The sequence below is a fragment of the Salvelinus sp. IW2-2015 genome, linkage group LG19, assembly GCF_002910315.2.
Source record: "Salvelinus sp. IW2-2015 linkage group LG19, ASM291031v2, whole genome shotgun sequence".
Lineage (NCBI taxonomy): Eukaryota > Metazoa > Chordata > Actinopteri > Salmoniformes > Salmonidae > Salvelinus > Salvelinus sp. IW2-2015.
Genome location: NC_036859.1, coordinates 25074274 through 25086342, shown reverse-complemented (window position 1 = coordinate 25086342; position 12069 = coordinate 25074274). Strand labels below are relative to the sequence as shown.

Genomic DNA, 12069 nt, shown 5'->3' with positions numbered 1-12069 from the left:
TAAAACTTGAAATACATCCACAGGTACACCTCCAATTGACTCTAATTATGTCAATTAGCCTATCAGAAGCTTCTAAAGCCATGACATTATGTTCTGGCATTTTCCAAGCAGTTTAAAGGCACAGTCAACTTAGTGAATGTAAACTTCTGACCCACTGGAATTGAATTGAGATACAGTGAATTATAAGTGAGATAATCTGTCTGTAAACAATTGTTGGAAAAATGACTTGTGTCATGCACAAAGTAGATGTCCTAACCGACTTGCCAAAACTATAGTTTTGAGAAATTGTGGAGTGGTTGAAAAAAAGGTTTTAATGACTCCAACCTAAGTGTATGTAAACTTCCGACTTCAAATGTATAAGGTTACTTTTGTCTAATCCTTTATCTGTGCATGGGTATATTTTTAAGTTCCCGAGCTTCATGGCAGTGAGTTTATGATTTACAAGACAGATTTCTGTGGAGCCAATCCTRACCTCACCTATCCATTCCAGGCTGTATAAGGCTTTTGGAATAATTAGTTATCCATACTACTGTTGTTATATTGTAGTGACACAAAGCCACATCTGATTTGGTCTTTTTTTATTTGCCTGGGGACTCCAAATCGCTAAGTCCGCCCCTGCACACACACACACACACACAAAGTATTAGAAATGAACAGTAAACATTGCACTCAAAAAAGTTTAAAAACAGACATTTCAAGTGTTATATTTAAGCAATAAGGCACGYGMGGGTGTGGTATATGGCTAGTATACCACTGCTAAGGGCTGTTCTTATGCACGACYCAACCCTTAGCCATGGTATATTGGCCATATACCACAGACCCCCGAGGTGCCTTATTGTTATTATAAACTGGTTACCAACATAATTAGAGCAGTAAAAATAAATGTTTTGTCATACCCCTGGTATAAGTTCTTATATACCACGGCTGTCAGCCAATCATCATTCAGGGCTTGAACCACACAGTTTATAATATCAGCTATGTGCAGTGTTTTAGCAATGTGTAAATAATTGTAGTAAGAATAGTGGGGAAAGATAAATAATGTTTATTTATTTGGCCTTTTGTACTTTAACTAGTTGCACATCGTTACAACACAGTATAGTATAATATGACATTTGAAATGTCTATTCCTTTGGAACTTTTGAGTATATTTATTATAATTTTTTTWAATTATTTGTTTCACTTTTGTTTATTATCTATTTCACTTGCTTTTGCAATGTAAACATATGTTTCCCATGTCAATAAATCCCTTTGAATTGAATTAAATTAACAGAAAGATATTGGTGGTATTTACGATGTTGTTTGTGCTCSGTTGGTTGTCCCTTTCTCATGGCAACGTGCCACAAATGTTGCTGCCGTGATTACACATTGCGGTATTTCGCCTAAAAGATATGGGAGTTTATAGAATTCTTTGTGGGTCTTTGTGATCTGGGAATATGTGTCTCTGATGTGATCATGACAGGAGGTTCTGAGCTAATTTGTAACCACCCACTTGAACCGGAACCTTTTCAAGCTACAACTGTGTTGCCTTCACGATCATGTGTATCGCAGAGCTCCATTTACATTCCCTTTACAACTGATAAAAACGACGATGTCTCCTCCTCATCAGGCATGGATGATTTAGAAATTAACGTTAGTCATGTTCAAAAGCATGGTTAATGCGTTGTCTTGGCCGACTGTGGAAGCTTAGTTGATTTACTTAGAAGAAGGTAGGCTGGCTAAAAACAGTTTACAGTGTAAAATGCGAAACATTTCTCTGCTTAGTCGCAGATGTTGTTGGAGGATTTATCAATGACAGTGTATTCATGTGCTGGTTGCGGCGGTGGTTTCACCCTCGTTGCTTTGATCCTCCTCCCCGATTCAGTAGCGATTTGAACTACCGATGTCATTCTTCCAATAGGTAATAGCAACATTGTAACGCATTGGAAAGATGGGGAGCACGACCTCTTGCTGTGTGTCTTCAAGTCCGAAGCTCCGAAGAAATGCTCATTCGAGGCTGGAGTCGTACAACACGGAGCCGGAGTTGAGTAGGGAGGATACGGGCTGCAACCTGCAGCACATCAGCGACCGAGAGAATGTCGACGGTAAAGTATAAAATAATTGCCTAATGTAGACCTATTAATGTTTAATGTTCTCGTGTGATGGTTGTGAGTGTTTTGAAACACGACTCAACATTTTGAAGTTCACACTGAATGTTTTATTGGTTTGGCTTGCCAAGTAGGCTATAAATATAACATGTCGCTGCAACCTGGTCTCAGAGTATTTCGTATTATTCTGTACGGAAACCAAGACACTCCATTTAATATAGTTTAAGTTTCATATGGTATGCATTAATTTGTAGATGTCCATCACCCATTTCGTATGATATGTTAGGAATTCTGGCTAGGTGGCTAACGTTAGCTAGGTTAGGAGTTAGGAGAAGGTTTAGCTAAAGGGTTAAGGTTAGGGTTAGAGGAGGGGTTAGTTAAAAAGGTTAATGTTAYGGGAAGGGTTAGCTAACACAGTAAGTAGTTGCAAAGTAGCTAAAAAGTAGTAAGTAGTTGAAAGGTTGGATAATTAGCAAAAATGCTGAAGTTGACTGTGATGAGATTCAAACTCGCAACCTTTGGGTTGCTAGACGTTAGTGTTATATGCCCACCCATCCACCCTGACCAACCACCCTACTTAATTTGTTGCCTTAAGTAACCAGCTGTTTTATATAACCATACCAAATGTAACYTACCATACTAATCCAACTTGTAAGTCGCTCTGGATAAGAGCGTCTGCTAAATGACTTAAATGTTAAATGTYWTTTTAGTATCCAGGATTTATATTTACTATGCTACATCTAGTGTATGAGACCAGGCTGCATGTCGGCAACATTTACTAGTGTGGGACCTTTATTGGTCATTTATAATATATGCAGGGCTTTCTCCTCCCRCTGGCAATGGATCTCTGTGATTGACTTAATGCATATATTAGGCCAGCCTGATTATCTGAATGTTATTACATAGGTATTTCTATACATGGGGGCAGGCAGCATGGGCATCCAGTCTGCCTCTCAGTCCCATGTGACATGTTGAAATATGGGTTGTCCCAAATAGCACCCTATTCCCATTAAAGAGCACTACTTTTMACCGGAGACTGAGCCTTGTAGGTCCTGGTCAAAAGTGGTGCACTATAGGGAATAATGTGCCATTTGGGGGACAGCCTTGGTGCACCAGAACAGACAACATCCTGTTCATAAATGCTTCTCTTTGTTTTCACTTGGAGCATGAAAGACACACCAACAGTGGCATGGTATAGCACTCTTTATTGAAACATATATTAAAAATTGATAAATTTACTCTCAAAGTGTCTACTAAATGGGTATAACCTACTCAAGCTGGACCGACTCATGTAGAGATTAAATTCTCTGAAGTGAAATATTGTAAGGTCTGTTCAGCAACATGCATGTCTGAAAATCCATGAACTGCAAAGTCTGCACATTTGACATCAACTGCTATTGGGGTTTCCACCATTCCCTATCATGACATTAGGCCACTGAAGATTCATCACTATTTCTTATGGGTATGTCCAGTGCTTATAGTGGATTTAAATATAGGCCGGTACTCACTTTGTGTCTAGCGCAGTATTGTATATATTTAGGTGACAGTACTCCACAATATTTGATCCAATATTCTATAAGATATTCTGTTACTCAAGCAGTAGAATATTTTGAGGTGGTGGTACCGGTGTGTACCGGTCCAATTCAAACACTGGGTATGTCCAAGCCACAGTGAACCCACAGTGGTGGATAGAATATGTGACTGTCTGTACAGTTTTAATTATAGGCTGTGTCTCACTCTGCCTTGGCTCTTACTTCTGAGAGCTGGAATGGACAGAACAGCAAGCCCATAATCTGGTGGTGTGGGTTTAATGCACCCAGCATGTTATTCTGGAGCAGCCTTGCAAGTCCCTAGAAACACCACCAATAACACCTCTGCTTTTGAGATTTAGCTTGAAGACGAGAGCAATGTGACACAGAGTATCCCTCTACTACACATATGGATGGTGAGGGGAAAAAAGAGGGAGGGAGATTAAAGAAGAGACTGACAGAGATAGAGATACTGTGGACTGCTCATTTTGTGATTTGAAAGGAGCATATAGGTGAATGTGTTTGTATTTATTATGGATCCCCATTAGCTGCTGCCAAAGCAGCAGCTACTCTTCCTGGGTTCCAGCAAAATTAAGGCAGTTTATACAATGTTGGGTGTCTGTCGGACAGCATCCAGAGCCCTGGTCAAAAGTAGTGCACTATATAGGGAATAGGGTGCTATTTGGAACGAGGTCTGCAAGTGAGGTCATAGACAGGATGGCGATGTGCTTCTGAACGGCAGACTGATCAGCGGGGCTGTCTGTCGCTGTCCTACCACAGCAGTTGTGTGTGTGTGTGTGTTATCTGTAGCTGTCTTACCACAGCAGCAGCTGAAGCCTGTAGATGCAAATTACATGCCCAGCGGGACAAATCACTACTGAGAGACTAACTAATGCCTTCATTTAGATGGGGAGTCTTATGAGACACTATAAAGAGGGTTATTCGCTTCTGAAAGGATGGACTGTTAACCCCAAGACTCTCATGGACTAAATCTCAGTATTTGTTATTAGAATACTCTTGTAAAAATAGTTCTGGGTCCCTCTTTTAAAAGAACTACAGGGTCGTTCCACGAATAGAGTACATTTTGTGTAGTGTAACTTGGTAAAAAAAWATATACGTAATTTCACCTAATTTTAACATTCTGACGTAATGAGCACAACTTCATAAAAAACATGTTTTCCCATCTCAAGGGGTTGAATAAAAAAAAGTGACAATAGTAAGTGCCAACAAAGTAACCGGGTTGACCGTAACCGGGTTGACCGTAACAGGGTTGACCGTAACAGGGTTGACCGTAACAGGGTTGACCGTAACAGGGTTGACCGTAACAGGGTTGAACTTTTTAGAAGAAAATACGGTCATGGTTGCCGTAATGGTTGACGTAACATGGGTGACCGTAACAGGGTTGACCTGTAGTTAATCGAGGGTTGACCGTAAAGGGTTGACCGTGACAGGGTTGGCTATGAAACAGTGTTGACCGTAGCAGGGTTGTAGTAGCGGGTTGCGTACAGGGTTGACTGTACAGGGTTGACGAACAGGGTTGAGTACGAGGTTTGAAACAGGGTTTGAACGGTAAAGGAGTTTGAGGTTTTCATCTTAATCAGCCATAAATCTCCTTGTGACAGGGGAGATGGAAGCTTGTTGTGGCAACCGGGAGTAGCAATTGAATGCAYGCTTCACCCCAAAAATGACATTGTTAAAATATTTCTAGCCTATCTATGGGTAACAGGGTTGATGTGTTATGCTCAACTCGCTCAGCTCAAACACCAGAAAATGGCAAAAAATAGTAGAACCAGCTTCTACACTATTATTTAACTATTTTTCTTTTGAAAAAATAATTTAAAATGGAATAGTTTCACCATAATAAAACYAGAGTTCTGTTCACATAACAGGGTTGACCTTAAAATGAGGGACAGATGTAAATTATTCACTAATCATATTAAATAAATAATTATCTTCAGAAATGACTGTCAAAGCAAGAACATAACTAGGAATATGCAATGATGGTAACAACTTGAAGAAATGTTGGCGTTAAGTGTGTTAAAAAAAAAATACAAAATTGCTTTGATTTAAATCAATTGATTCATTGAATTTCCACGTGGTATAATTAGTAAACTTCATTTAATATAACATAATTGTTTTATTTAATATTGGTGCTGCACATTTTTACTTAAAATATTACAGACACTTAAAATGTACTCTTCGTAAAACGACCCGACAACTTCTGAAGAATTCGTCTATAAAGGACTTATGAAGACTTATCAAGCCATAAAAGTTGGGTTTGTATAAGGTTGGATCTAGTTCTGTTTGAATGAGAAGCCTGAGTCTGTCCCGGGCAGCCTGGGGTATGTGATGTCTGACTCGGGCAGCCTGGGTTTTGTGATGTCTCACTCGAGCAGCCTGGGTTATGTGATGTCTGACTCGAGCAGCCTGGGTTATATTATGTCTGACTCAGGCAGCCTGGGTTATGTTATGTCTGACCCAGGCAGCCTGGGTTATGTTATGTCTGACCCGGGCAGCCTGGGTTATGTCTGACCCGGGCAGCCTGGGTTATGTTATGTCTGACCCAGGCAGCTTGGGTTATGTTATGTCTGACCCAGGCAGCCTGGGTTATGTCACATCCCATTTATGGCTTTGTGGCCCTTTCCTAAAGTGACTCTCCATCCTGTGTTTTTAAGCAGGGGTCATCACGACACTATTTCAAACCCCATGCTTGCCCTGTATGAACTGATCTCTTGGCTGATACTAAGATTAGATTTCAGACTGACGGGCCAGGCAGGCAGGCTGCTTTTGAAGAAATTCAGAGCATGTCTTACTTTGTCCAGAGATGACTCCTGGGTGGATCTGCCTCACATATGCACATGACAAATGGTACCTCATTCCCTTTATAGTGCTGTCACGACTTCCGCCGAAGTTGGTTCCTCTCCTTGTTCGGGCGGCGTTCGGCGGTCGGCGTCGCCGGTCTTCTAGCCATCATCGATCCACTTTTAATTTTCCATTTGTTTTGTCTTGTCTTCCCACACATCTGGTTTCCAATCCATCATTACATGTTGTGTATTTAACCCTCTGTTCCCCCCATGTCCCTGTCCGGAATTGTTTATTGTAAGTGCTTGTGCACGTTATTCTGGTGTGCGACGGGTTTTGTACCCATTGTATTGATTGTTCTGTTTACGGTGGTTTTTATTATTATACTGCGCCATTGTAACACAGTTTTTGCTGTCCTGCGCCTGACTTCTCTGCCGCCAGTACGCACCCCTTACAGAATTCCGGACCAAACTTATGGAGTCAGCAGGAGCAGATACCCCGGAGGAGCGCGTCCGGGAGCACGCAGCAATGCTCCACCATCTTGGCACCGCCATGGGCCGCGTTGTCCAGACAATGGACCGCTGGGAGAGACAGGGAGTTCTACCAGCGCCTCCACCAGCACAACCGGTGTCTCCACTACGCGCCRCTCCTCCTGGTCCCAGTGGGATTCGTCTCTCCCTTCCCCAGGAATACGATGGGACGGCTGCGAACTGCCAGGGGTTCCTGTTGCAGCTAGACTTATACCTGGTAACCGTCCACCCGGGTCCTTCGGGCCGTGAGAGGGAATCCACCCTCGTCTCGTGCCTCACCGGGAAAGCCCTGGAGTGGGCCAACGCCGTGTGGAGAAAGGGAGATGCGGCGTTGGACCTGTTTGAGGAGTTCACCCGCCCGAGGGTAGATCGGCGGGTGAATGCCTCTTCCATCTGAGGCAGGGGACGAGGAGCGCCCATGAGTTCGCCTTGGAGTTTCGGACCTTGGCTGCCGGCGGGTGATGGAACGACAGGGCCCTGATCGACCATTATCGCTGCAGTTTGCGAGAGGACGTCCGTCGGGAGTTGGCCTGCAGAGACACCACCCTCACATTCGACCAGCTGGTGGACGTGTCCATCCAGCTGGATAACCTGCTGGCTACCCGCGGACGTTGAGATCGGGGTCTGTTGGTTCCATCCCCKCGCACKCCCTCTCCYATACCCATGGAGCTGGGAGGGGCTGTGCYCAGGGAGACCGGAGGGGGTTCCAGCTCGTGCACCATCTGTGGCCACAGAGGACACATTGCCGGTCGGTGCCGGATGGGTTCTCTGGGTATCGAGGCAGCAGGCAGGGTGCTCTGGCGTCACCCCAGGTGAGTCGGCACCATTCTCACCCAGAGCCCTCTGTTGCACATATGTTTTTGTATGTCACTTTTCCTGAGTTTTCCCCGCATTCCCAGCATAAGGCGCTCTTCGATTCAGGCGCGGCTGGGAATTTTATAGATAGATCGTTCGCCCACAGTTTAGGGTTCCCCATTGTTCCCGTGGCTGTGCCTTTCTCCGTTCACACCTTAGATAGTCGACCATTAGGGTCAGGGTTGATTAGGGAGGCCACCGCTCCTCTGGGCATGGTGACGCAGGGAGGTCACAAGGAGAGAATTAGTCTCTTCCTTATTGACTCTCCTGCGTTTCCCATGGTGCTAGGCCTACCCTGGTTAGCTTGTCATGACCCCACTGTTTCATGGCAACAGAGGGCTCTCACAGGGTGGTCGTGAGAGTGCTTGGGGAGGTGTTTAGGGGTTTCCATTGGTGCTACTACGGTGGAAAGTCCAGACCAGGTCTCCACCGTGCACATTCCCCCTGAATATGCCGATTTGGCTCTCGCCTTCTCTAAAAAGAAGGCGACTCAATTACCACCCCATCAACGCGGCGATTGTGCGATAGATCTCCTGGTAGACGCTGCACTTTCCAGGAGTCACGTGTATCCCCTCTCACAGGCGGAGACGGCGGCTATGGAAACATATCCCTGCGTCAGGGGTCCATTCGGTCCTCCACTTCACCCGTCTCCTCYAGTTTCTTTTTTGTGAAGAAGAAGGAGGGAGGTCTGCGCCCGTGTATTGACTATCGAGGTCTGAACCAGATCACTGTGAGGTATAGTTACCCGCTACCGCTCATAGCCACAGCGATTGAGTCAATGCACGGGGCGCGCTTCTTCACCAAACTAGATCTCAGGAGCCCTTGCAACCTGGTTCGTATCCGGGAGGGAGACGAGTGGAAGACGGCTTTCAGTACCACCTCAGGGCACTATGAGTACCTCGTCATGCCGTACGGGTTGATGAATGCGCCATCAGTCTTCCAAGCCTTTGTAGACGAGATTTTCAGGTACCTGCACGGGCAAGGTGTAGTGGTGTATATTGATGACATTCTGATATACTCCGCTACATGCGCCGAGCATGTGTCCCTGGTGCGCAGGGTGCTTGGGCGCCTTTTGGAGCATGACCTGTACGTCAAGGCTGAGAAGTGCCTGTTCTTCCAGCAGTCCGTCTCCTTCCTAGGGTACCGCATTTCCACCTCAGGGGTGGAGATGGAGAGTGACTGCATTTCAGCCGTGCGTAATTGGCCGACTCCCACCACGGTAAAGGAGGTGCAGCGGGTTTCTTAGGGTTTGCCAACTACTACCGGAGGTTTATCCGGGAGGTTTGGTTCATGTGATTTAGCGCTCCATTACCTCACTGCTGAAGGGGGGCCCGGTACGTTTGCAGTGGGTCGGCTGAGGCGGACAGGGCTTTTGGTCACCCGAAGGCTCTGTTTACCTCGGCTCCCGTGCTGGCCCGTCCGGATCCCTCTTTGGCGGACGTTCATAGTGGAGGTGGATGCGTCCGGGGCTGGGATAGAGCTGTGCTCTTCTCAGCGCTCGGGTACGCACCGCGAAGCGCCGCCCCTGTGCCTTCTTCTCGAAGAAGCTCAGCCGCGGACGGAAACGTCACATTGACGTGGGGGACCCTTGCTACATTTGCATTGCTTCCCTGTTTGGGGTTTTAGTCTGGGTTCGTCTATAGCCACTTTGAGATATCAGCTGATGTAAGAAGGCTATATAAATAAATTTGATTTGATTTGACCGGAGCTGTTGGCTGTCGTCAAGGCCTTGAAGGCGTGGAGACATTGGCTTGAGGGGGCTAAACACCCCTTTTCTCATCTCGGGACTGACCACCGCAATCTGGAGTACATCCGCTTGGGCAGCGAGGAGACTGAACCCTACCTCGCCACGCAAGGTGGGCCAGTTTTTCACCCGTTTGTGTTACCCTTTCCTACAGACCAGGCTCCCAGAACGTGAAGGCAGACGCATTGTCCCGGCTGTATGACACAGAGGAGCCCCATGGGGGCCCCGGCGCTACCCGGTTCGTTCCATACTGGATTCGAGGCGTCGGGCCGAGGGCCCTTCAGTATCTCGCGGAGTGGGAGGGGTCCAGTCCGGAGGAAAGTGCTGGGTTCCGGTCGGAGGACGTGTTGGACCCTTCATGCTGCAGGAGTTCCACCGTCTTCGTCCGGATCGCCTGCGCCTCGCTGAAGTTGGTTCCTCTCCTTGGTCGTTCGGCGGTCGCATTGCCGGTCTTCTAGCCATCATCGATCCACTTTAATTTTCCATTTGTTTTGTCTTGTCTTCCCACACACCTGGTTTCAATTCCATCATTACATGTTGTGTATTTAACCCTCTGTTCCCCCCATGTCCTTGTCCGGAATTGTGTTATTGTAAGTGCTTGTGCACGTTATTCTGGTGTGCGACGGGTTTTGTACCCATTGTATTGATTGTTCTGTTTACAGTGATTTTATTATTATATACTGCGCCGTTGTAACACAGTTTTTGCTCTCCTGCGCCTGACTTCTCTTGCCGCCAGTACGCACCCCTTACAGTGCATCTACTTTTCACAAGTGTCTGGCCCTGGTCAAAAGTAGTTCACTGTAGGATGCGCATTGGTTGGACACAATTATTCTGTTGAGAATGGTGCCGATGGCAAGGCCCTTTTTTCTCATATTACACTCGAGTATAGAAGACACATGTTCAATACCAAAGATCCTGTGTCCTATATTCAGGAAATATTCTAGAATAAAATAATTTCTCTCTTTGTTAAAATTTAATAATATCTTTGAGCGAAAACTTATTTTGTAGAGGAGAGAGAGAGAGGTAGGGAGAGAGAGAGATGGTCAAAAGAAAGAGACACTCTCAAGGAGATGGGGGGGCGACGGAATAGACTACCATTTATTTTCTTCTCTGTCACACAAAGCTTACTGTGTTCCTGAATCCTGCTTTTAAGATGATTGTTCATCTGCCAGACCAGGGCGCCATGTGTGTAAAATCTCCAATAGCTCCAAAGTTGTCCAAATGACATCTATAAAACATGACCATCTAACATCAACTATTTAAAAAACTATATCCTAATATTAGTTCATATGCATAAAGATAAATAAAATTAGCTAGTGGAATGATATAAAACTAAAATGCTTGCACAACTTTCTCTCGAAACTACTTTCTCACATTACACTCAACACTGTGAATTATTGACGTTGTCCCTAACTAGCCTCTATGCCTGGTAGAGAAGCCATTCATAGGTATTGTTATTAAGTCCATAATGGGCTTCCAGGTGCTTGAGTGAGTCTAAGACACGGTCTTTAACGTCCACAAATGGTAACCTACTTCCCCCATAGGGGCATCTGCGTCAAAAGTAGCCACGAATATATAGGACCAATAAATAGACTGGGTGCCATTTGGATGCACTGACCAACATACTGGGTGCTTGAAGTCGACTTATAGCCATTACTTGATAGTACACATGAGATGACTATGCAGTGACAATCATCTGGAATGTATATGCACCAGGCCAGGCTGAAGCTAAATATGCAGACCTCTTAGACTAGTTGACCTTGTCTGGTCTAACTGCTCGTGCCCATCTGCGTAACACACACAAGAAAAGAGACACTTCACATGTAAAAGCTAACACCTCAAAACCATAAGTCACGTCGATTAGTATTCATTCATTGTGCTCTCTTGTAAGTGTCGGGTTTCTATTGTCAGGCTATGTCTCAGGATACCATTTATATGATGTGCATACAACTTTAATATTCTATAATAATTCCATTATCTCTTGTATATAAATATTACCTGATTGAGCTAATCATTGCTAAATGTTAATTTAACTAGAAAGTCGGGGCACCACGCAAAGAGTGTTATATAGAAGCTGTTATCTCCGAATAAACTCTGAAAGACCTAGTAATATTACATCAATAGCAGTCAATTATTAATCGTCACTTTATTTCAGTCTCATCTGAAATTTGATAACAGGCGGTTGGGTTTGAGTGAAACCGGCGGAAGAATGAACAGAGACGAAAGGATGCAGGAAGCTAGTCTCATAAAGGAAACATCCTTTATTGATTTAATATGGTCCAACCGGAAGGCAGTAGGAACAGCTCCTGTCTATTCTATAAAATCAGATATCTATATGCCATTCTAAATAATTTAACCGTGTCTACATTTCTGGCATCAAAGAAGAGGCCCAAAAATGCCAATTAATAGCTATCTTAACTCTGAGGCTGTCGCTTCAATATTCTTCTACGCTCCCCCGGTGTAGTATGGGTAGATGTTTCCGAACAGGAGGTCCTTTGTCCTTTGAAGAGTGTCTCTGGTGGTGA

At 45.0% G+C, this 12069-nt stretch overlaps 1 protein-coding gene across 4 annotated transcripts in view; it reads left to right on the top strand.

Annotated features, from left to right (window-relative positions):
* Nucleotides 1-1404: 1404 nt before the first annotated feature.
* The window catches only part of LOC111979472 (cyclin-Y), a 31770-nt gene continuing 21105 nt past the window's right edge, over nt 1405-12069 (top strand). For 2 of the 4 annotated variants that reach the window (XM_024010039.2, XM_024010040.2), the window contains exons 1-2: nt 1407-1706; nt 1898-2081. In XM_024010039.2, coding sequence (XP_023865807.1) covers nt 1928-2081 — 154 coding nt within the window. In that variant the 5' untranslated portion in view covers nt 1407-1706; nt 1898-1927. Of the gene's footprint in view, nt 1707-1897; nt 2082-12069 lie in introns of all 4 variants that reach the window. The other 2 variants (XM_024010038.2, XM_024010041.2) reach the window with 2 other exon arrangements.